The sequence below is a fragment of the Desmodus rotundus genome, chromosome 4 (assembly GCF_022682495.2).
Source record: "Desmodus rotundus isolate HL8 chromosome 4, HLdesRot8A.1, whole genome shotgun sequence".
NCBI lineage: Eukaryota > Metazoa > Chordata > Mammalia > Chiroptera > Phyllostomidae > Desmodus > Desmodus rotundus.
The window spans coordinates 166,049,052-166,073,259 of record NC_071390.1 but is presented as its reverse complement, the minus strand read 5'-3'; the positions used below and the strand labels follow the sequence as shown (position 1 = coordinate 166,073,259).

Below are 24,208 nucleotides of genomic sequence, written 5' to 3'. Positions count from 1 at the left end.
GGAATGTGGGAGGGAGGGGGGTGGGCAGGATGGAGTGGAGTGGGGGGGGAAATGGGACAACTGTAATAGCATAATCAATAAATATATTAAAAAAAAAAAGAAATGGTAGTTATTTAAAATCAATACAAAAATGAAATGTGTGTACATATTAGGCTTAATAACTGTCTTGTGAGGGACATTAATAAATTACTAACTTAAATATTAATGGATAATTTGGAAGGATTAAAACTAATTTTGTAAAGGAGAAGGAAGTTTGGTTTTAGCAATTAAATAGTAACAAAACACTGAGGCAAATATTAATAGAAATATTTAATTACTTAGGGAAGAAAAATAATACAAATAACATGGGGTTGTTATATATTTTAAAAATAACAGACAGACATTATTACTTTCCCTAGACATTACTAGGTAAGTAGAGGAAGTCTGGAGAATGAATCTAATTTATTCTTATTTTAGCAGAGTACTTGATAGTCTAATTTTACTTAAAAATCAATTTAAGTTGTTTTGGGTATGCAGTGTTTAGAACTGAGTGAAGTGCAGAACCATAGAAAGAAAGCACAGATACGGAATCACACTGGTAATTTAGGTAATGATGTTAGAAGATAAAATGGACTGTTGTTGCATATAGTGTGTGTATGTGTGTTTTCCAGAGATTGAATGTTAGTAGATCTTTCCTGAAAGGATAATTCATTTCTTATTTTACTGATTAGCTTATTACTTGGGAAAGGGGAACAATCAAGAACTATATTAAAAAGCTTTTTAAAAATATTGCATCACTCATATTGGTCATAAGGCATCAAAGTAAAAATGTTGCTTAGGCAGAAGAAATGAGGAGAAGGAAAAATACTACTAAAGCCTCTACATTTGGAGAACTATTACATTTAAATTTCTTTTCCCACTATATATTAATTTTTCCTAAAAGTGTTTATCTTTTCTGTTCATGTTTGTTTCACATGGAAGTAAAAGTAAATGCTACATAGTAATACATGTAGTAAAAAATTATGGTTATTCTCCTTAATTTTGAATTAGTGCATTACTATTTAAGGGTTCCATAATGTCCTCTTCTTTAGATATTTGAAGGAAGCAAAAATTCATTTTGTATTGTGATTTTTATTTATGCTAATGTTTGAGTGAAGATGATTTTTTTTTTACAGTAGCAAAGTTTGAAATGTATGTTAATTCTATGTGTGTTATTCTTGCAGAAAGAATTATTTGTAGAACTCGGCTTAACTTCAGGACAACTAGGTGTAGATGATTCTACACAAGTGCCTCCTGGTTAGTATTTCTCCTGATACACATGGCATATCAGTAATGATGAATGAGAGTGAGGTTAAGTTTTGTCTTGTCATTTCCAAACCTAGTAACCTTTTTATATCTGAACACAAAGCATACTCTCTGCCTCTCTTCGGTTACTATTATTGAATAGAATCCTGTATATTATAGATTGTGTCTTTTTATTTGAAGATCTTACAACAATTTTGAAAAGTCATTAGACACACATAAGTTATTTTGTTGGCAAAGTCTTCATTGACAGTACTCATTTCCCTTTACTGGCTGTCACTATTTATTTTTGTTTTTTTCATATCATCAAATTAAGCAAACACAGTATTCTGCGTTAAATAAACTTAGGCTTTAAAATTAGTATCTTTTAAACCTTATTGAGAAAATTTCCCTAACTTTTCTCTTTCTGTGCAAAAGTACACTGTTTTTTATAAAAGACGAGATTGATATTTAGCTATAATAAAAAGGAAGTAAAAACCGACTTACACTGTGGGAGGCCTGCACTGGAGAGGAAGTGATACTGGACAGCGCTCAGGCAGCTGTCCGGGCCTCTCGCCTGCCACTGACTGGCCATGCGTGGTGGGCGGGTCGCTTCACATCTCCACGCTTGTTTCTGCCTTTATCAAATAAGCATGTGGGCTACTTATTATTAATAGTAGTAAACAATAATAGAGTTATTGAGCATATACTCTGTGTTATCTCATTTTAATCTCTCAGCAATCTGGAAGGTATGTTTACCGCTTTTAAAACTTTACTAGTTTTTAATGCTTTGGAGAAAGAATATATCATAAGGGAATGGCTCAATGAATTTTTATTAATTGGACACATACAGATTAGTAAATTGAAGCCCTCTCTTAACTGCTTTCAATCTTTATTCCCCCATGTCAAAAATAACCACTATTCTGATTCCTCCCAGCATAGATTAGTTTTGCCAATTCTTGAAATTTATGTGAATTAGAACATACAGCATGTACTCTTTGACGTTTGACTTGTTATTGTTCACTGTTGTGTTTGTGCGATTTAGCAATATTGCTGTGTGTGTTTATAAATCTTCTGGTTTGTTTTGTTTGCATTGTAGCGTCTATTAGCATACCACACATGTTTATTTACCCATTCGACCGCTAGGCCTTTGGGAAATTTCAAATGTGGGGCTATCACAAATGAGGCTGCTGTGAGCATTCTAATATGTGTCTTTTGGTAAATATATGTCGAATACATATACATCTGGGAATACGATTTCTCGGACCTCAGGTTTGCGTAACTTCAGCTTCAGTAGATGACTGACTGCCACAGAATTTTCAGAGTGGGAGGAGGACCGGTTTCCACTCCCTCCACCAGTGTGCGAGAGCAGCGGTGGCTCTGTGCGCCCGCGCGTGCCGGGTGCATCCCGTCTTCTGTTTCAGTCATGCTCGTGGTGAACAGCGGCGCTGCGTTACCTGGCTTTAATTTTCTTGTATGACGTAAGATGGAAATGATGCCACCATTTTAAAGTTGGAGAAGTGCAGATGTTAAATAACTTGCCCAAAGTCACAAAATTAGTAAGTGGTGGAACCGAGATTCAAAACTAAGCAGTCTGCCCTCATGAAGGGGAACGGATGTTTTTTATAAAAGATGCCCGACAGAGCTCCCAGCCTCTGCCACAGCGGAAAGTTGCTAGTCTGCAACGCGGAAGAGGGTCCCCCCCCCGGAACCCGACTAAACCAGCACCCTGTTTTTGGATTTCTAGCCTCCAGAACTATGAGGAATAGTTTTCTGTTATTTATAAGCTATCCAGTTTGTGGTTGTTCTCTTCTAGTAGCTTGAACAGACTAAGACAGATGATATTTTACCTTATACTTCTTTTCATGGCCCGTGACAGCCATATAGAATGAACAAAAGGGAAAAGAATAGTAATATAAACTTCAATGATATTTATGTTTTTCACTTTTGAAATTAATCCTTAAGCATTGTTTTAAATGATTCTAGACCTTATAATAGCTATGCTTTAGAAAACCTAATTTTTTCTCTTAATCTAGAGTATACCATATTTTGCCATTGTATAATGTGTACTTTTTTGCCCAAATTTTTGAGGGAAAAATAAGGATGTACATTATATGTGGGTAGTACTTACTCTGTTTCTGTATAAATGTTTTTAATTCTTTTATTTATGCTTATATGGCTTTCTAATTAAAAGTATAACTCTAGAGTTAAAAGTGTAACTCTAGAAAGCAGTAATGATATCTGTATGCAAAATAATACCCTGGAATATGATAATAGGTTTTGTTTCTAAATATAAATAAATAAATTTAATTTAAAAATTAAAACAAAAAAATTAAAAAGATTAGGGGAAAAATGTGGGTGCACATTATACAGGGGAGCGCATTATACACAGTAAAACACGGTGGTTCTTTGGTTCACTCATACTGCCTACAGCAAATGCGTGTGAGGTCCTGATAAGGGCCGGAGACTAGTGAATCCACAGATACAATGTGATTTTTCCTTTGAGGGAGCAGATAGTATAAGGTTCAGATAAGAATCACGTAGCATTGGCTATTAGTACATACAAGGGGCATTTGGCATAGAGGAGAGAGCACTAAATCTGCCTGGAGGAAGTTGAAAATCTCTTCAGTCGATGCAGTTATTTTTGCTGTCTCAGATTCTCAAAGCAAGACTGTTACAAATTGGGGTAATCAACAAAAGAAAAAAGGAAACAAAATATAACCAGAGACATTGAAATTAAGAACATTGTAACAATAGCCACAGGGGAGTGGGGAGGGGATAGTGGGGAGAGGGGTTTACAAGAACTACTATAAAGGACACATGGACAAAACCAAGGGGGAGGGTGGAGGCGGGGGAGGGAGGTGGGTTCGGATGGGGTGGGCTGGAGGGTTGGGGAGAAAATGCAGACAACTGTAATTGAATAACAATACAAATTTTAAAAAAATTAAAAATAATTGGGGTGAATTCATGTTCATCAATGAGATTGTTTTTAGTGGTATAGTACCAAGATTTTTGCCTGACTTGAGATTGCTAGGCTGTTAACAGTATTATTTGGAAAGAATGGGGTTTGGTTAAATTGGAAATGTAATGCTAAATGTTTTGAAAATGTTGCTAATACTTGTTTTGGCTAGAGACAAGTTTTATATTTAGGATTAAGTGTGACTTAAAGGGACTAGATTCTTCCTACTCATCTTTTTAAAAATATATTTTATTTCTTTTATTATGTATTGGTTTCAGGTACGTAGCTCAGTGGTTAGACAGTCATATAATTTACATAATGTTCCCCTCACTCCCTAATCATCTTTAAAAACCTGTATCACCTATGTTTTATCAATACCGTTGTTCAGTGTTTATATTTGAACTGCATTTCTCACTAACTTATCAGCTTTTATATGAGAGGGGAAGAGTCCTTATCTTTGTAATATGGAATCATTATTTTACAGTGATTTAGAAAATCAGGCATATTTGCTGTTCCTATAAACTTGTGAATACACATTTGTTTTAAACACACACACACACACACACACACACACACACTCACTCACTTACTATGGAAACCATTTATAAGACCCACGCTAAGGGGGAAAGGGTGAGCAGAGTCGGCATTCTTTCCTGAGAAGGGAGGATGGTCATATTTCTGATGTTACTGCCTGAATATACATAGGAATGAATCTTATTAGATGGGAGTTCTGCTAAAGAGACATTTTCTCAGCTTGTTATTTCTGAAAGAAAAATGCATCTTCATTTGGAGCAGCATTTCCTGCAGTGTGTTCCATGAAGCATTCATCATATGCCCTGTGAAATAGAGGATCTTGTTCTCAAGTAAGGTTTGGGAATGGCTATGCTGTATACCTTTTTAAGATATGCAGTTATAGTGTGTGTTACTATCTTAAAGACTATGAGAAGTCCTAAGAAAACTTTTAGCTAACATCTCCTAGTCACATTTTACCAGAGGACCTTTTTTCCTGCGCAAGATCTATTGATACAAATGTGTCTGTTCACATACTGGTCCTCAGGCATTTTTTGAGAAACACAGATTACAGATTGGAAATTCTGGCTCTGACTTCTTTGGGTTTCTTATTCTTGGACTAGAGAATTGTACTAGAAAGCGAAATTATTGTGCTTCACATAATCAGTTAAATTTGTAGTCTTTTTGTTTTTATTTCATACCACTTCCAGTGATCAAACACTGTTATCTCCTGGAAGTATCATCCACTTTTATAAGAAAGAACTGGCTGACAACTTTCAATTCTTTGGTTACTAAGACTCTGCAATCATAGCTAATTAAAACGAAACTTCTATGGTTCTTTTCTGTGCAGTCTTTGAAATGAATATGTTCACATATTTAGCACTAGACAATGATTGTATGTTCTGAGGAACCCCAAACATTTTACTTGGTCATTGTATAATCTGCTCAAATATTTACTTCAGAGCCAAAATAAACTAAAAGAGTAGGGTGCTCTGGTTTAGACATTCCATTTTGTAAAACCAGCTTCATGAAAAATTATCTAACACTGAAAATGTTAGCATATGGAAAACAGAAGTGCAGTGCCATTTCATATTTAGCTGGGCTAACCCTGGACATCACAGAATAGACTTTCTAGAAGATCTTAGCCCAGCACAGGTTCCCTTCTCCTCTCTGCCCGGACCTCACCTCAAGCAGCCACTCCGAAGTGCCTGAGCTGGAGCTTTCTGCCCAGCAGAGAAGCAGGTGTCCGGGTGGCCGCCAGACGGCCAGGGAGCCCAGGCTCTGTGTGCCCAGAGCGCTGCACGCAAGTCCCTGACCTTTAGTGCACAGTGGTCCCATTTACTAGAAGAGGTTAAGAAGGACATTTTAGTGTAAGAACCAAAGAAAGCTTTAAGCAAGAAAAGCCAGAAACAGGAAGTAAAACTTTAAGACCAAATAAAAACATGTATTAGATCAGGCCTCCATTAGAGTTTTTTCCTCACTTTTTTTCCCCTTTCTTTAGTCGTTTTACTCTCTTCTGCTTGTTTAACTTATTCTCATTGGTGATTATTTAAATTTTAAAATCAAACCTTCTTTTCTGCCCTTATTATTGAATTATTAAGGTGACACTGGTTGACAAAATGATAGTTTTCAGGGGCACAGTTCTACAGCACATCATCTGTTCACTGTATTGTGTGTTCACCTCCCCAAGTCAGGTCTCCATCCATCACCATTTATCCCCCCATACCCTCCAACACCCCCTTGCACCCCCTGCACCCCGGCAGTCATCACACTGTTGCCTGTGTCCATGGGTTTTTTCTCTCTTTTTTTCTTTTTTGCTCAATCTCTCACCTGTCACTACCTGGAGCTCCCCTATCCACCCCCGCAGCCCTGCCAACTGTCAGCCTGCTCTCTATCTATGAGTCTGTCATTATTTTGTTTGTTAGTTCAGTTTGTTCATTAGATTCCACATATGAGTGAAATCATCTGATACTTGTCTTTCTCTGACCAGCTTGTTTCACTTAGCTTAATGTTCTCTAGGTCCATCCATGCTGTTGCAAAGGGTAAGATTTCCTTCTTTTTTATGGCCGAGTAGTATTCCATTGTGTAAATGTACAACAGCTTTTTTAACTCTTTTTTTTTTTAATGGGAAGGAAAGGAATTTATTGTTTGAGCACCAGCTTTGAACCAAGGAGCTTAGTATTTCACACATAAATCTTGTTTTTCAGGATAGGTGTTATTTTTTATTTTTTTTTAATAATTATTTTAATGTTCAATTACAGTTGTCTGCAATTTCCCCCCCTCCCCCTCCCCCCACCCCAGCCAAGTCTACTTCCCTCCCTCGCTTCCACCCTCCCCCTTGGTTTTGTCCATGTGTCCTTTATAGTAGTTCCTGAAAACCCTTCCCCTCATTATCCCCTCCCACCTCCCCTCTGGTTACTGTCAGTTGTTCTTAATTTCTGTGTCACTGGTTATATTTTGCTTGCTTTTTTTCTTTTGTTGATTATGTTCCAGTTAAAGGTGAGATCATATGGTATATGTCCCTCACCTCCTGGCTTATTTCACTTAGCATAATGCTCTCCAGTTCCATCCATGCTGTTGCAAAGGGTGGGATCTCCTTCTTTCTTTCTGCCATGTAGAACTCCATTGTGTAAATGTACCACAGTTTTTTGATCCACTCATTTACTGATGGGCACTTAGGTTGCTTCCAGCACTTGGCTATTGTAAAGTGTGCTGCTATGAACATTGGGGTGCATAGGTTCTTTTGGATTGGTGTTTCCCAAGCAGTGGAATTGCTGGGTCAAAAGGCAGTTCCATTTTTAGTTTTCTCAGGGAAAGAGAAATACCATTTCATACCATTTTCCATGTGGCTGTACCAGTCTGCATTCCCAGCTTTTTTAACTCTTGATATAATAATCCTAAAGAGTAATAAATTGAAACTATGATTAATAAAAAGAGAGAAGGAATGATATAGCCAGAGAAGTTTTTCTCTAAAGTAGCACAAAAGAAAATATCAGTGAACTTAAAAAATAATTTTATCAGCACTGCATTTAAAATGCAGTAAGATGTATAAGATCTAAATTTGAAAAAATGAAATCATGTACAAATATTTGAAAATAGCTGATGTGTTAAATGACAATTTTGTTTGTGACATAAAAGACTAATGGCTTATAGAATTATTTATTAGACAGCTTTAGTTTTACTCTTTAAAATGTTGCATTCTGGCCCACCCATGTCATTTCAGTCAGTTACAAATTTCTTGTTTATATCCAGATAACTTGGATTCTATTTTTGCTACATATTCAGAAGTTTATTATTTGTTATTCATATAAGGATACCACAAATAATAAATTCTGATATGAATTTAACTTAATGTAGTGCCTTTTATTGAAATAGTTTTTAATTTGGCCAATTAATTTTAAAGCATATATACCTCTTTAATACAAGGGTTCAGTACTCTTCATTTGAATCAAATGCTGTAAGTAGTGTTTAAGGAGAGTTTTATATCAATATTTTGGTTGGTTTTATCGCTGTACTTTTACAACCATTAATGACTTGACTGTTTTCTTCACTAAATCACCATTTGACCTGGGTGAACTTAGGTTTACTTCTATTTTTAACTAAAGTACATCTGAAATTATGTTCAGAAATTAAACCACTGTATTTTTGCAATTTGCCAATTATGTTAAATAATGTCAAACTATTACCAAAAAGGTTAACTAATCGCTGTTGTAGAATCTAACAAACCCAATTAACAGCTCCTCCGTTCTCGGGTGGTGGAGAGAAGGAGGAGGGAAGGAAGTTGAGAGACTGAATTTCTCTGGGATGGGGAGAAGAGCTAAAACTTGTCCCCCTCGCAATTTTCTAATTCTTTTTTGTTTTCACCTAATTTTTTAAATAACTTTTATAGAAGTGTGACATACATACCGAAAGGGGCACAAATCCTAAGTAGGCAGATGAGTGGACTTTTACAAAGTGAACACACTTGTGTAACTTCCATCCAGATCAAGAAAGAAAATATTGTCAGCATCCCACAAGCTCCTTAGCACACTTTCAGACTCTACCGCCCCCCACCCCTTCGCACCAAGGGAAACAACTATCCTGGCTCCTAACGTCATCAGTTAGTTTTGCCTAGTTTTGTCCTTTATAGATGTGAAATCGTACAGCGTGCACTTTTTGTATTGTGGGCAGTTATTACATTCTCATTGTTGTAGGAATTCTGTGAATATAGCACTCTTTATTCATTCTATTCTGGATCATCTGAGTTGTTTCCACTGTTTGGTTGTTATCAGTAGTGTTGCTATGAATATTTCTGCATATGTTTCTTGATATATATGTGTGTGTGTATGTATTAGTTTTATACCTGAGAATGAATTGCTGATTTGTCATAGGGTATGCATATCCCGTGTTAGTAAGCCAAATAGTCTTCCAGAGTGGTTGTACTAGTTTACACCCACACTGCCTTTGTATGAGAAGTTCGCATGCTCCATTTCATTTGCATGGAGCGTTGTCGGCCTTTTTCATGTTAGGCATCGTAGTGGCTGTGTATTTCATATAGTTTTAATTGCACGTCTCTGGTGACTAATACAGTTGAGCACCTGTTCACATTTACTGGTCTTTTGGATATCCTGTTTGTAAAAAACCTGTTCGAATCTTGCCTATTTGTGTCCATTGTCTTTTTCTTATTGACTTACCAGGAGTTCTTTATATATTCTGGATACAAGTCCTTTGTTGGGTATATGTATTGTAAATACATTTCCTGCTCTGTGACTTAGCTTTTCCCTTTCAACAGTGTCTTTTGATGAACAAAAGTTTTTAAATTTTCATTTGGTCTAGTTTATGAGTCATTTTTCATTGATTTGGTATTTTAAAAACAAATCTTTGCTTCTTTCATACAGCCTTTTTAAATGGCATTGTAACAGTGGAATTTTACCAATGTAATAGTAAGGCCTTTAAAATTGGATTGGCTTTATTGGTAGGTTAGAGTAGAAGTGCGACTTTGCAAATGAAGCTGTCAACATGGTTTTTTAACCGGGGTGTAACTGACATGCAACATGGCATTAGTTTCAGGTGCACACATGCTGAGCGGACGTTAGTGTGCACTGCAGCCTGACACCACGCCCTTCACTGTACATTCCTACACACTCCTTCCTTCAGAGAAGAACTTGCAAGATCTACACTCTCAGCAGCTTTCAAATGTGCAATACAGTATGAACTACAGTCACCATGCTTTACATGACATGCCCATGATTTATTTACTTTATAGCCGGAAATTTTTACCTTGCGACTCCCTTCACTCATTTTGCCCCCACCTCCACCCTGACATCTACCAATTACCCAACATTTTGCCTTTTTTTTTTTTTAGGAAAAAAAGATGAATGGGCAGAAACATTTTTGCATTTTGAGAAGATATTCTGTTTTATTTTAACAAAGGAAAACTAGTTTGTCAATTATTTTTTGCTGACTAAACTAAATGTACTTAACTTTTTAAATTTCTACAAACTTTAAACAACTTAGAAAAGGGATTTTATGCATATAAATAGAACCATTATAGTTTTCTGTAGAGCCATTCAGCTTAAAATGTAATTAAAAGTATCAATATCAGAAAAATTATACCCATTATTGCTCTAACTGTGGCTGTTCATATTTATGTTTAATAATTTTATTTTCTTTGATCATTTCTAGAACTTTTTGAAAATGAGCATGTACGAATTGGGCACAAAGGTAAGCTTTTGATTATATTTATCATAATTTCTGCAAATGAGACAGCCCTAAGTAAATGCCTGTGTTGCATACCCCCAGCTGAAATGTAATCTTTGAAAACCTAAAACCTAAGCAGGGAGTGATATTTAACCACATAAACACTGCAATGGGAATCTGTCAGAAGAGGGGAAATGCATCATTCTGGCTCCATCAGGAGATGTCAGATAAAGAGGCACACAGATGGTTCACTGAAAAGGAGATAAATGCAGACCCACATTCTTCAAGGACGTTAGCTTAATCCATGCAGCACTAGAATTTAATTTGAAAATCAGAGAGGCAGGTTCTCTGATGCGCCCACACACTTCTCATTAGTGTTAATGGAAATATGTGCTGGCCTGAGGAGAAAATGTAACCGTGGCACTGTTCATAATGGAAGACTTAATAACTGAAGCGGCTCCTAGTGTTCTGGGAAGTAATTATTCCCCATCTTCTGAAGATTTTTTCTTTGTTTTTGTAAATGCTGTTTTACCTTTGAAATGTGAAGGACAAACGAGTCTGTCAGAATGGACCTTCTGTGGCAATGATACTGTCATGTTCTAAACTCCCTGATACAATTTTTCAAAGTCATATGTAGCTTAAAAACTTCATTTGTACAACTTGGTATTTTTATTAAACATAACTGCAAATTAAAATGTTTTCTTTTTTAAATTCCATATTTCTTTGTTTGGTTTGGTTTTATCATTTTCACTTAATATAAGATTTTTCCCTTTTCTTTTAAGAAGAAAGTACGAGAAAACAGTGTTGTTAGACAAATATCAACACTTGTCTTGTATGTCTATTTTTGTTTGGTTTGTTTTTTTTTTGTTGGGTTTTTTTTTTTGGTAGAAGGGGCTTTATTTCCAGACTTAACTGGTATTTTCATTAAAGAAAACAAAAGTGAAAATGAAAGCCAAAGTATAATATACTGATTTTGTGAACTTGACTGCTTATGAATAATTTTTGGCCTTCTTAAAATGTTAGCAGATCTTTTTTGTTTTCTTTTAAAAATCTGTTTTCTGTTTTTGGCAGATAACTAAAAAGTCATCTTAGAGATTTGATATTTTATATCTTTTATAATTCTTAGCCCAATAAACATTTCAAATACCATAGTAATTCCAACATTCTACAACATCTGTGACTTACTAGAGTAAGCACAAGAAACTTCGGGTTTCTGTAGATAGGACTTCACTTGATCATGGAGTCCAAACATTATTACACATGTGCAGCCGCAGTTAAAGCGAAGTTGTCTCAAGCTTAGCACACTCACCACTTTCACCAGGCCGGGCGGGGGGTGCCGGAGCTGAAGGCTCACCCCTTGCAGGGCTGTAGATGGGGCACCTTGAAATGCAGCCGGTGAAAGGTTGTCACGGCAGAGGTAAATACATCAGATACAACGATGGAATGTTAGCTTCCCCAAGGTTTTTTAATTAAGACTCCAGTGTTATATCTTAGATTATGACATTTCTGATGGGATTTTAATGTGCTTCTGCCAGTTCTAGCAGAACAAGACAGTGCAGCTGCTCAGCAGTACATCAGGCAAGGGAGTCCCACGGCACTGAGAGCTGAGCTGTGGGCTCTCATCTTGAATATCTCCAGTCAACCTGAGGTAAGACGGAAACAGGACTAGCTAAGTGTGACCTATTGGTATTTATTTTTCAAAGACAAATTATTTAAAATGGAAATACTTTTGGTTTTTAGTCTAATATTTACCCTCTTTTTTGTTTTTTAACTCACTGCAGTTTTGAGTCAAAGACAAGATTAACATAGTTCAGTCACTGTGCTTAACGTAGAAATTTTTGTTCTGGATAGTTCGTGTGAACTTCTACATACAACAGAACAATAAGTAAAATGTTAAGAAATGGAGTCTGCCGATTTAGATCGGGAAGACGTGTGGTAGCAATGGGATGTTAGAATCGGGAGAAGTAAGGACGGGAAGCTCAGTGTAAGTAAATGAGAACTTTGTCACTTCAGTGACTCTTTATTTGTAATCCTCACCTGAGGGTATGTGCATTGATTAGCGAGAGAGAGACATCAGTGTAAGAAAGAAACATCGATCTGGTTGCCTCCCATGTGCGCCCCCACCAGGGACCAGACCCACAGACTTTCGGTGCATGGGACGGTGCTCCAACCAACTGAGCAACCTGGCCAGGGCCACAGTTATTTTGAAATATGTACTGTTTTTACAGTTCTAAGAGTTGACAGATTATGTGGGAATATTATTTAAGTATAAGAACATTTTATTTTAGGAAATATAATGAATATGAAGAGAAATCACTAACAAACAGGTAATAGATTTGATAAAGAAAAACTACAGAAGACATTGTTTTGAAATATTTTTAGTGGGGACTTTTTTTCTTACAAGTCATCCATTTAAATATTGTAATAAATGCAAACTAATAGTTCCCTAGCCTAGTGGTTAAAAGCATGGCTGTTAGAATTATACAGTCCTGGTTTCAACTCCTAGCTCTCCCAACTTACTTGAAATATGTCACTGAGTAAGTTACTTAAATTTTTTTCAAACCTCAAGTTACCCATACTTAAATCTAAGTAATACTATTTATACCCCAGAGTGGTTGGGAGAATTAAATGAAATAATGTTTTGAGTCTTTTAACACACTGCCTGACATCAATGGCCACCATTAATGGTAGTAATAATAACAATTACATATTGCATGTAATTATGTTAGAAATTAATTATAATTTATAATCAGTTTTGAAGAAGTCAAATATTATCATTAAAACTACATCTCTAACCTTTACAAGTTATGTATGCATGCTTGTGTGTGTTTTAAATCCATCTGTGTGAGTAACACTGCTGAAAATAACTTGCTTCTTTTTTAAAAGAATAAAGCTTGTGATTCATTTCAGAACAGTTTTAGACCAAATGATATTGTCCGTTTTGCGTGGTGATGCTTAGAAGTAACAGTTCACAAAATAGATTTGAGTGTGTGTTGGGCAATTTTCGTAAGTGTATCAGCTCTTGTGGAAGTGGTTGTAACTCTTGTGCTGATCTCCTTGTGCAGATGACCTGCCCCCTTCCTAGATCAGGAGCGAGATTGCAGAGGAACTAACCACTGCCGTTTCAAAACAACTTTCTAGAAATGTCACCTTAGAATAAAAATAATAATCCTAGCTAAAGATGGTTTATATAATGATAAAAGCATTTGTTTACACTTGCGTCTTGGGAGCTAATAGGCATCTTAATTTACTTAATGCAGAATGACAAGTCTGTAAATAGAAATTCGTGTTTTCAGAAAAGCGATACTGATTTTGTTGAATAAAACAATTTCCATCACTTAACACTTATTTTCAGCTGTAATAGTGTGACATCAATAAACTATATAGCAGTTCCAAAGTAGGTGTAGGTGAAATGAGATGAGGGGAGAACACTTCTTATCAAGAATATTAAATCATACTTTTTTGTTCACTTACTTTTAAATCACTTAAAATGAGCTACACATACAACTGCAGTCATAGTTGAGGTGTCAAAGAGATAAATGGAATATTTTATACCCATACAACTATTTTTTAAAATTTTACCTCAATAAAAAGACTTTAGATCTAATGCTTTAAGTTCCTGGTAGTTAATTTATTTAGTACTTTCACTAAAACATTATCTAACTTTGATTTTTTTTCTCTTATGTATGTGTCAATATATCTATATTTAGTAATTCTTCATATTTTAAAATATTTTGCTTCATTTAAGCTTTGGTAATTCAAAAGAAGACAATTTTTTACACTTTTTACACTTTTCTAGGGTACTTGCTTACTGATAAAATAGCCCAAACTAGTGTTAACATTTAAGATTTTCTGTAGTGATCCCTTTATGAGATTCTTCATTTACCTGGGTCCACAACGATGCCTGGCCTTGATTTTCCTCATTACCTCACCTAACCTTCAGAGTGCCTGTCTTTGACCTTCACTCTGCTCAACCATGCCGAAAGACCTCACCTTCTTCTCCCCTGAGAAAACAGAAGTTGTCATAAGAAACTAATTCAAATTCTCCCACCAGGCCTGTAAACTTACTTACATCAGCACCTGTCCTTGCCTCCTGTACTTCTGCAGCTAAACTTTCGAAAGAAAAGTCTATGGTGGATGCTCTTACTTCCTTATTCTCATTAATTACTCACTCTGCCATAGTCTGGCAAACGCCCCCTACATGACTGGAACAGCCCGAGCCAAGGCTGCTATGCGACAAATACTCATCTCTTCCCCAGATGACCCTGCACAACAACTCTTACTTATTTGAGGAAGTGTCTTCAGAAAGAATCACACAGATTGGTGTGTGCTAATGGAGCCCAGCAGTTTTGGATGTGGGCGGAAACCAGGGCTAAAGTCCCTGAGAGATGAATGGAGGGATTTGGAGGAACACAGAGGTCAGCTAAAGCAATCAGATGATATTTCCATCTCTCTTTAACACAACCACTACCCACTGGATTCATTTTCTTTAACCTTTATTTTGAGTGCTTTAACCTGATGCTTGACTGGATTACATTCTCAAGTCCCTCCTCCCTCTTTCCTTCCCTTCCTCCTTCCACTTTTTTCATTTCCTCCCTTTTTCTCTCCTTTCTGTCTTCCCTCTCTTCTTCCTATTTTTTATCCTCTATTAGATTAAACAGCCTAATTTTATCACTGTAGAAAATTAATCAGATTTTATAGTATTGTGGGATCATATTCTAATATAAAAAAACTGACGTCTTTCATATGCTATATCACTACTTTTACTACCAGGGATGATCTGGTATGTTTAAGCTTTTTATTTTATAATAATTTGTGGATAAAATAACTATGGGATATTTATACAATGGAATACTACTCAGCTGTAAAAAAGAAGAAAATTTTACCCTTTGTGACAGCATGGAGGGACCTGGAGAACACTATGCTGAGTGAAATAAGCCAGTCAGAGAAAGACGTACCATGTGATCTCACTCATATGTGGAATCTAATGAACAAACTGAACTAACAAGCAAAATAGAGACAGACTCGTGGATAGAGAGCAGGATGACAGATATGGAGGGGTGGTTAGGAAGGAGGGATCTAGGGAAAAGGGAAAAGGACTCATGTGCACGGACAACAGGGTGGTGATTGTAGGGGGAAGGTGGATATAAGGGGGGTAGATGGTAATGGAAAAAATAAAATAAAATGCCGAGTCTTTAAAAATGTCAAAGTGAAGTTAGATGTGTATTTTTTTTTCTTGATTAAAAATTATGTTTAAACAGAAAAAAAGGCAGTAGAATAGTCCTTCTGTTTTTGGTATATGTTTTAGGGCAAGGTTTCCTGGGATCAAATCTTACTACCTTGTGGCCTGGAACAGCAACTTACTTTTTTCTCTGGGACTCCGTTTCTCAACTGTAATGGGAATAATAATCACTGAACCATTGTAGTTTGTTGGTATGGAATAAATGAGTTAACCCATGTATATCAGGTAAAACAGTTCCTGGCACCTATTACTACTTAATAATTATTGTATTTGCCATTAAGGTTAAATTGTAGTTAATCAAATTAACAAACATTGATTGAATACCCATTAGGAGCCCAGCCGGATCTTATCCTAAGTAACAGGATTAGGTACCGTATTTTTCAGACTATAAGAGGCATGGGACCATATGATGCACCTAGGTTTTAAGGGAGGAAAATAGGGAAAAGAAAAACCCTGCTCCACTGCCAAGCCCTCCCCAGCGAGCCAGGTAAGCTACATTAGGACTATAAGACGCACCCCCATTTTCCTCCCAAATCCGGGGGGGGGGCGTGGAAAGGTGCATCATATAGTCTGAAAAATACGGTATATTTATGGAGCATCTAGTGTTGGCGAGGCATGGAAAACGCAGTTGTGAATATACTGAAGTCCTATCCTCTTAGTGTTTATAGTACTATTCGTGATTCTTATTTAGTAAAGTTTGAGCTGACTTTATAAAATGTGATTGACCTTTAATGTTTTTGTTTTACTTTTTGCTCCAGGATATCTTGTACTATGAGCAGCTTAAGACCAATGTGATACAACATGACCTTTTGGTGGACAGTCTAATTTATAAAGTAAGTGAAAGTTTTCATGGTTTTTTCATCTCCACATTATAATCATTGAAATATTTTTGAGAGTGTTTAACGTGCAGGGCCTGCACTATGTATGATGATACGTATTAACCTTGAAAATAAATGTAAGTGATCATTATACTTACACAGGTAAGGTTGACCTTCAGATTTTGCAGGCTCCACCCGATGTCATCCCCTTTCCCTTTGAAGCTGTCCTCGTGGTCCTTTCCTGGTCCTCCCAGTTTTTGATCAAGAGAATGATAAGCATTTCTTATCCTTATAAATTCAAGTTTACCCCACAAACTAAAAGAGCAACTGAAAGAAATATCAGACTATAATGTTTTTTTCTTATTTATCTCATTCTTTAGGATCTCCTTGTTTGTTCTCTGGTATTAAAGTCATTTTTATTTTTAATTTCTTTAATTTCTAGACACATGGTTAAGCACGTCTCGAGTGTTATGACGGGCACATTGAGTTTCGACTTTAGGTATCTGCTATGAAGTTGAGATGTAGATGCTGTAAGCATGATACAGGATATGAGCAGTGCAGGATTAATAATTAGGCTATTTAAAACACTTGGATTTTAAATTTAGAACTTGTGTGATAGGGGAGAAGGGTATAGTATTTCAAGTCTCAGAAACGGGGAAGAGAAGATTGTACACCGAGGGCCTGGAGGTGCGTCTGGGAGAACATGACGACTGCTGGCACTCGAGGCCGCTCGCTGGGTGCTGTGCAGTGTTCCAGCTCTGCAAGGGTGGCGTTTGATCGCGACAGCAGGTGCCGGCATGTAGGCTATAAATGATAAGTGCATTTTTTTTCCTGGGGAAAAAACTTGCATTCTACAAAATCATGCATTAAGTATAATAGAGCTTATGGGAAAAATAGGGTTGGGGTAGCTTTTGCAACTTGTAACCAGAGTACTAGCAAAGACAATAATTGGTAGCTTGGGAGATGAATTGGTTAGCTCAGGCAGGCTGTTCCTGCAGAAGCCGTTAAAATGTACAAAAACACTAAAGTAGAAGTGCTAAAATAATGCAGATGGAGGTGGCCGGCCGAGCTACTGGGGCTGCTGCCAAGGTGGGCATGGGAGGAGACGTGCAAGGCCAGGCGCGCCTTCCTGGAGAGGGGCGCCCTGTGCAGCCATGCATTTTGAATGTTCTTAAGTACAGTTGGAGGGGTCGTGCTTGTGCAGCAGCTGAGCTGAAGGCTTTTTCCGTTCCTGGTTATAATTCCTGCTGTTTTGCCTCTCCTTTTTAAAGAAAAATTGCGTGTGAACTGATACAATCCCATGTTATACTGACATCATTTCCTCACTCACTGGCCTCATGTTGACATGTGTTGTGACAAAACAGGAAGCACTGTTATTTTTAGCATTTTACACTTGAGGGAACTGAGGTAAAGAAGGATTAAAGAAATTTGTTTAAATTTACACATTAAGTAGCAAATCAAGATTTGAATCCAGACAATGTCACTTCTCAACCATACTTTTAACAACTATGCTCTACAGGAAGCAAAGATTAAAAGAGGATACAGTCTTTTTTTTGTTTTGTTTTGAAGACTTGTAAATTTAGTTTTTAGAGAGAGGGGAAGGGTGGGAGAAAGAGAGGGAGAGAAACGTCAATAGGTTGCCTCTCACACACCCCAAAACAGGGAGCTGGCCCGCGACCCAGGCCTGTGCCCTGATTGGGAATTGAACCGAGGACCTTTTGGTTCGCAGGACAGTGCCCAACCCACTGAGCCACACCAGCCAGTGCAAGAGCATACGGTCTTTTGATGAAAAGGTTTGAATCTTGCAGAGTTTTGCATAGATTTGGATCATCAGTACAGCTCCTAGCTTTGCGGTTGTGGTTGTGCTCAGGCCATTTTGTGAGCCACAGCGTGAGAGCTCTTTCAGCTTTAAGACCTGCAGCTCCTTTCCTGTTCAGATGAGAGAAGACTCACAAGAGAAACTCAGAAAACCATGGAGTGCTAGCATGAGAGTTCTCTTTACTGCCAATATGCATTTCTGTTTGAATCAGTAAAGAAAATCAGCTGTGAGAAAGAGGTGAACAGTTCGTGTCTGCAGAATTAAATGTAAGTTTTGATAGAATCAATCTGGACTGCCCACAACATGAGTTTTTTAGGAAGAAATCTGTCTCTGATTGCTCCTAATTTGTGTTAGTTGAGCTCTGCCGGTCTTGTTGAAACAACCCCAAACATTATTAAAGTCAGTCCTTGAGGGAATGAACATTTTAAAAAAATATTTGAAGTTTCATTAAAGCTCCCTTTAGCAAAGACTCATTTTTAATTTAACTGAAAAAAAAGGTCAGTTATTTTAGTAGTTAAAGGAATAAATGGAACAGGCAATATTAAATATAGAACATCATCAAATCCTCCCTAAGCTAAATTATTAAATGGTTTTCTCTGGACTGTATATTTTTAAAGATTTTACTTATTATTTTTAGAGAGAGGGGAAGGAGGGAGAAAGAGAGGGAGAGAAATGTCAGTGTGTGGTTGCCTCTCACATGCCCCTAACTGGGGACCTGGCCCAAAACCCAGACATGTGCCTTGACTGGGAATCGAACCAGCAACCCTTTGGTTCACAGACTGGCACTCAATCCACTGACCCATACCATCTAGGGCCCTTTTTATTAACCTCTAAAGGTAACTAATTTTTCTCTAATATAAATATTAAATAGCAAAGAAAAGATTTTGTTGGATAGGAATGAGCTTGGAGATGCACAAACCATTCTAATAGGTAAAATTTTTGATCCCCAAGAACCAGTTGTCACCCTCTTAGAGGCAGTATCATCCCTGTTGAGAATGCATGGTGTCTACCTCTGCCCATGTTGTCTTCTGACATAGAAGACTGGCCCCTTTCTTTTCTCTGAATCTGTGTCTTTTTTTTCCAGACTTAACACACATTCAAATACCTCCAGTGCCATCCGATTACATCTTCTCCCTTTTTGCTGCTTTGCTTAATAGCACAGTTGAATTTTGTAGGCTGAGCAATATTATCAGGGTTTTCTTCAATATTTCTTTGTAGTTGTTCCCATATTTCTACTCTCTCTGTTTTCTTGCTGATGTGATTGTACTTCTTAAAGATAAACATGTCTTATTTTTGGTTTGGAAATAAGTGATGACTTGTAAGTGAATAATTACAAAAGCATGGGAGACTTTTGCTATTTTGAAGGTATGGCAACAAGGTAGACCTGAATAGTAGAGGGTGAGGTTGGAACAGTAATTTGGGGCCAGATTGTTATGGTTGTTTCTGGATGTTATGATTACATCTGCTTTTTCAGCTTTTAAGATACCTAAATATTAGGTTAAAAGCAGAAGAAATTGAAATCAATATTAAGGAATTACTAATGAAACCTAAAAAAGTGCCAACAATTTGATGTCAAATAATATGTCACATACTATATTAGCCAAGTAAATTTAGAGCAGTGATTAAAATTTAATTGAGAACTTTATAACGATAATAAATTAGTGAAACTAGTTTAGTGGTCTTTCTGGGTGTCACATTTATGTTATTAGTAGTATAGACATATTTATATAGGTTCTTTTCAGTAGTCTCTACTTTCAATTATAGGATGTGAAGTTGACAGCAAGCAATGATGATTATTATTTTGTCTTTGAAGATTATTTATATCAGGTAAGTTAAAAAATTAAAATATATAATGTTCTTGTTGTAAGTTCTCTGACTCACAATGCTTTGGGAAATCATTCTCACATTATTCACTGAATCCTCCTGAAATGCAAGCCATGTTTATTTTTTCTCAAATTAAATGGTCTAAGTTTGGGATGGGTTAACTTCTGTTCTTGTGCGGGACGGGGTGGCAGAACAGGAGCTCCCAAAGGAGGGTTTGGACTGTCCCTTTGGGTCACGTCCACTACAGCAGGGGATGCGCAGGCACGGATTTTAAACTGGGTGTGGAGCTCATATGTCAGTCATAGTGAGATGTTTGGAGGACACATTTTACACAGTAGTTTTCTATTAAAGGTGTTACACGGATAATTAAACGATTTGGTATTCTCTGGGTGTCACGATTGCTCTTAGACCATTTCACACGCTGATACTGTGGATGTTGGGTCCTTACCGAGGTCTTTTTTTGTCTACCTAAATAAAAATATCTTATCATAAGTAGAACATATGCACATAGAATTGCCTAGATGATTTTTTAAAGATCACATATACATTAATAATGTGATTTTGTGTGATGTCAATGTAAACGTCATGGAGAAAATATCTGGATGCCACAGAGCATTTTTACTTGATTAGATGTGAATAAGATCGTCTGGATTGTCAGGTTTCTCTTCGGCAGGAGTGATGGAGGTGCGCATCTATTTAAGAAAAAAGGCAGGTAAATAAGTATCTCTCAGGAAGGTTTAATTAGTCATACATTCCAATAACTGAAGTCCAAAGACTTTATAAAATTTATCTATAAATTCTAATTTGACAGTACCCTAGAAACATTTGAAGAGAATTTCAACAATTTCAAATATGCAATTAATTAATTTACTTTGAAAAATAGTAAAGGTATAAAGTCCCATTCTTTTATATAAATTTAGTTTATTAAAGTTAGAAAAAAAGAACACTAAGCCATTTAATTTTTAATTGAAATAGGTAATTTAAAACAATTGAATATATATATTTTTAATAACCTGATAGAGATGTTTCTCTAGGAAACAATCTGGATGATTTGGCTTGTGTTGGGTATTAATCAGGAGGTCTTAGAAAATAATTTCATTATTTTGCAATAGTTTAATATCTAGAAGCAGATATGCTCTGAAAATGGAGATAAAAATGTTTCGGAAATAAAAAACAAATAAAATGAACTTTGGAAAGTACAAAAATCTAAGTTTATTTACTTATGTAGCTAATATGTAGCTGGGCACCTCATTCTCTTAGTACTCAGTGAAGTTTTGAATATACAGATAAATTTAATGCCTCATTGACGTGTAATAGTATCGTATTTGTAATGGCAGCATCAGGAGCTAATCTTCTCCATTTTTATCAGTATTTTAGTCTACACTGCGTTAATTTTAAATTTTACATATATTTTTTTCAATCATAGATCTCATGGCCTCTGCTACTTTTAGTACTTTGCAAATGACAGTAAATAAGCTTTAATGTGGATTTCTGCCCCTATAACATAAATAAAAGGATAATTATAACCTCTAAACTCTGTCTTTGGGAATTACACAGAATTAAATTTTCCTCATGTGGATAATTACTAAGAAAACACCTTCCATGATCATACCATTTAGTGATTTATCTGATTTATTAGAGAAAAGTTTATTTTAAGTAATAAAAATGTTATTGTACACATTAAAAACAATATTTGATTTTCAGAAATTCAGTTCCGATCTGTCTCTGAGAAAAAAACCTATTCATATATGTGTGCATGGGTGTGCATGCGTGTGTAAGACAAACAGAGCTTTTTTAGCATTAATTACAGACTCTCCTTTGGCTGAGCGGCCTAGCAGCATAGCTGCTCTGTGGGGAAAGGGCTGTTGGTAATGGAGTGACTCAGTGTTTCTGGCCATGGTCTGGGTCTAACCCATTTGTTGAGTTTGTGACTAGACTACCAAGTCAGATGGCATGTGGCAGTGCTGTGTCTACATACAGCTGAGAAAGACGCAGCCATCCCTCTTGAAGGAAAAGCTGGGCCTGTGTTACAGGGTGTTGCTCCTGAATGACTCGTGGTAGTTCCCTAAATCTTATAGGCAACAACACTGGATATTATAGAAGTAGTATTTTGAGTAATAGGTCAACTTTTTATCATTCCAAAATTTAGTTTTTATTTTGCATGAAATTCTTTAAAAAAACTTAGGGGTGTTGAAAGTCTTAAATTATGTGAGAGTTTTAAAATATGTTCAAACGGAAGACTCCCCCTAGTCCATGGAAGAAAGCTAGGTAGTGTGAGTGAGTATCATTGCCAGGTTCCAGTACTTAATGTCATCATGACAACCTCCCAGCTAACTTCTTGTCCAAAGTACATAAAATACTCATGGGGAGGAGTTCCAATACAGTGACGGGAAGGCATGGGGATTCGCTCTTTCTGGTGTGTGATAAATCCTCCATCGTATAGGTGGCTTAAGTTGCGTGTGCTTAGCGGCGGTGCTGACACATTAGAGCATGCCATCGTTACAGTTATTTCAGTGCCATTGAGTGGAGTTTAAGAAAGACCCAGGTGCAATCACATATCTTTTATTCATGTATCCATTTAGTCAAATTAGTGTCTGTTTTGATAAAGGCACTGTAGTAGTTGCTGCATAAGATGATGTTATTAAGCTCACATTTCAGTGGAAAATGAGGGGAAATGCAAATGCATAGTTATAATTTGATAATTGTCCTGATAGCTCTGTAATTTGTAATGTTCCACACAAACACAGTTAAAGGAGAAATAAATTCTGGGAGTGGTGCAGTTTAGTGGGGCTTCAGAACAGAAATGTTGTAAGGAATGTCTGGTTCTCAAAGGCAGGGAATGAGGAGGAGAATGGGAAAAACATAAGCCATACAGGAACCACGTGCGTGCTGGGACTGGCGGAGAGACTGTCTCAGCGTGGCAGTGCCCACTGAGCAGCTCAGGTTGGCGTCCGTGTGCCCGTGATGGAGAGCAAGGTCTGTGTGGGCAAACAAGAGAGCAAATGTGAAAGACTTGTCAGTGACATGGTCTGTCATCAGATCACTTCCACCTAAGTACATGTGCGACGGCCTTGCCCTCTCCCACGTTCTACTCGTGATTACTTGACAAAACCTTAACTTCGCTTAAGTACAACTCTGCACTAATTCAGTGGCCATAGCATGTATTTGCAAGTGGCTGGAGAAAAACATGCAACCATAATAATTAGTTTTACTTTAAATTCATGACCACTAACCTCAAGAGTTCTTAGTTCTGCCCAGCAATTCTACTGTATTTCCTAGTCCAATTTTTCATTCATTCCCCTAGATGACTTTTAGCACCTCCTCCTTCCTCAAACCTTTGTCTCTTCTCTTTCAGCTGATGCCTTTGAGTCCTGTTTCTGAAAAATAAGTGAATGAATAAAGCTGTCCATAGGGACCCCGCACACACTCCCACCACCACGTGCGCCCCACCTACCTGCATGTGTACCGTACTCAGCTTTCCCTGTGACCATGGATAGACTGCCCTTGCTTTAGTTTATGATGAAACCAGTCCCTGCATTTGGCCCTCATCTCCCCTGGGGACTCAAAGGCAGTGCAAGCGTAGTTTTTCCACTGTCAGTTTCTTCATTTCTTGGATTACTCCTCTCAGTATACAGATATGCTGTTACTCCTCTCATCTGAAAGTCAAAGCAAAATAAAATGAAACAAAAATTTTTCTTGATCCTGTATCAGATATAGTGTATCCTTTCCAGCCACTGCCCCACCCTCTGTTTCCTTATTCAGCAAAACTCTTTTAAAAATCATAGATACTGTTTCCAGTCCCATCCTCCTATTCTCTCTTGAACACTCCTTAAGCAGACTTTTTTTTTTTTTTGGCTCAGCTGCTCTGCCAAAGGTCCCAAGTGACTTCAAATTGCAGAATCCAGTGGTCCGTTCTCACTTCTCACCTGACTTGATCTATCTGGTCATTCAGTTAATTGTGCCCTCTGCTTGATTCTCCTTGATTTCTTCACTCAGCTTCAAGGACATCATGGTTTCTGGTTTCCTTCTCATTCACAGTCACCTCCGCCGCTTTCTCCTCACCGCTCTGTCCTGCCTTGGAGCACCCCAAGGACAAG

At 37.0% G+C, this 24,208-nt stretch overlaps 1 protein-coding gene across 1 annotated transcript in view; it reads left to right on the top strand.

Moving 5' to 3' along the window:
• Positions 1 to 24,208, top strand: part of TBC1D19 (TBC1 domain family member 19) — a 112,342-nt gene that overhangs the window by 42,085 nt on the left and 46,049 nt on the right. Inside the window, exons 9-13 of the mRNA XM_024573666.4 lie at positions 1,203 to 1,275; positions 10,394 to 10,432; positions 11,944 to 12,056; positions 16,409 to 16,483; positions 20,052 to 20,114. Of these exons, the coding sequence (XP_024429434.1) occupies positions 1,203 to 1,275; positions 10,394 to 10,432; positions 11,944 to 12,056; positions 16,409 to 16,483; positions 20,052 to 20,114 (363 nt within the window). The remainder of the gene's footprint in view (positions 1 to 1,202; positions 1,276 to 10,393; positions 10,433 to 11,943; positions 12,057 to 16,408; positions 16,484 to 20,051; positions 20,115 to 24,208) is intronic.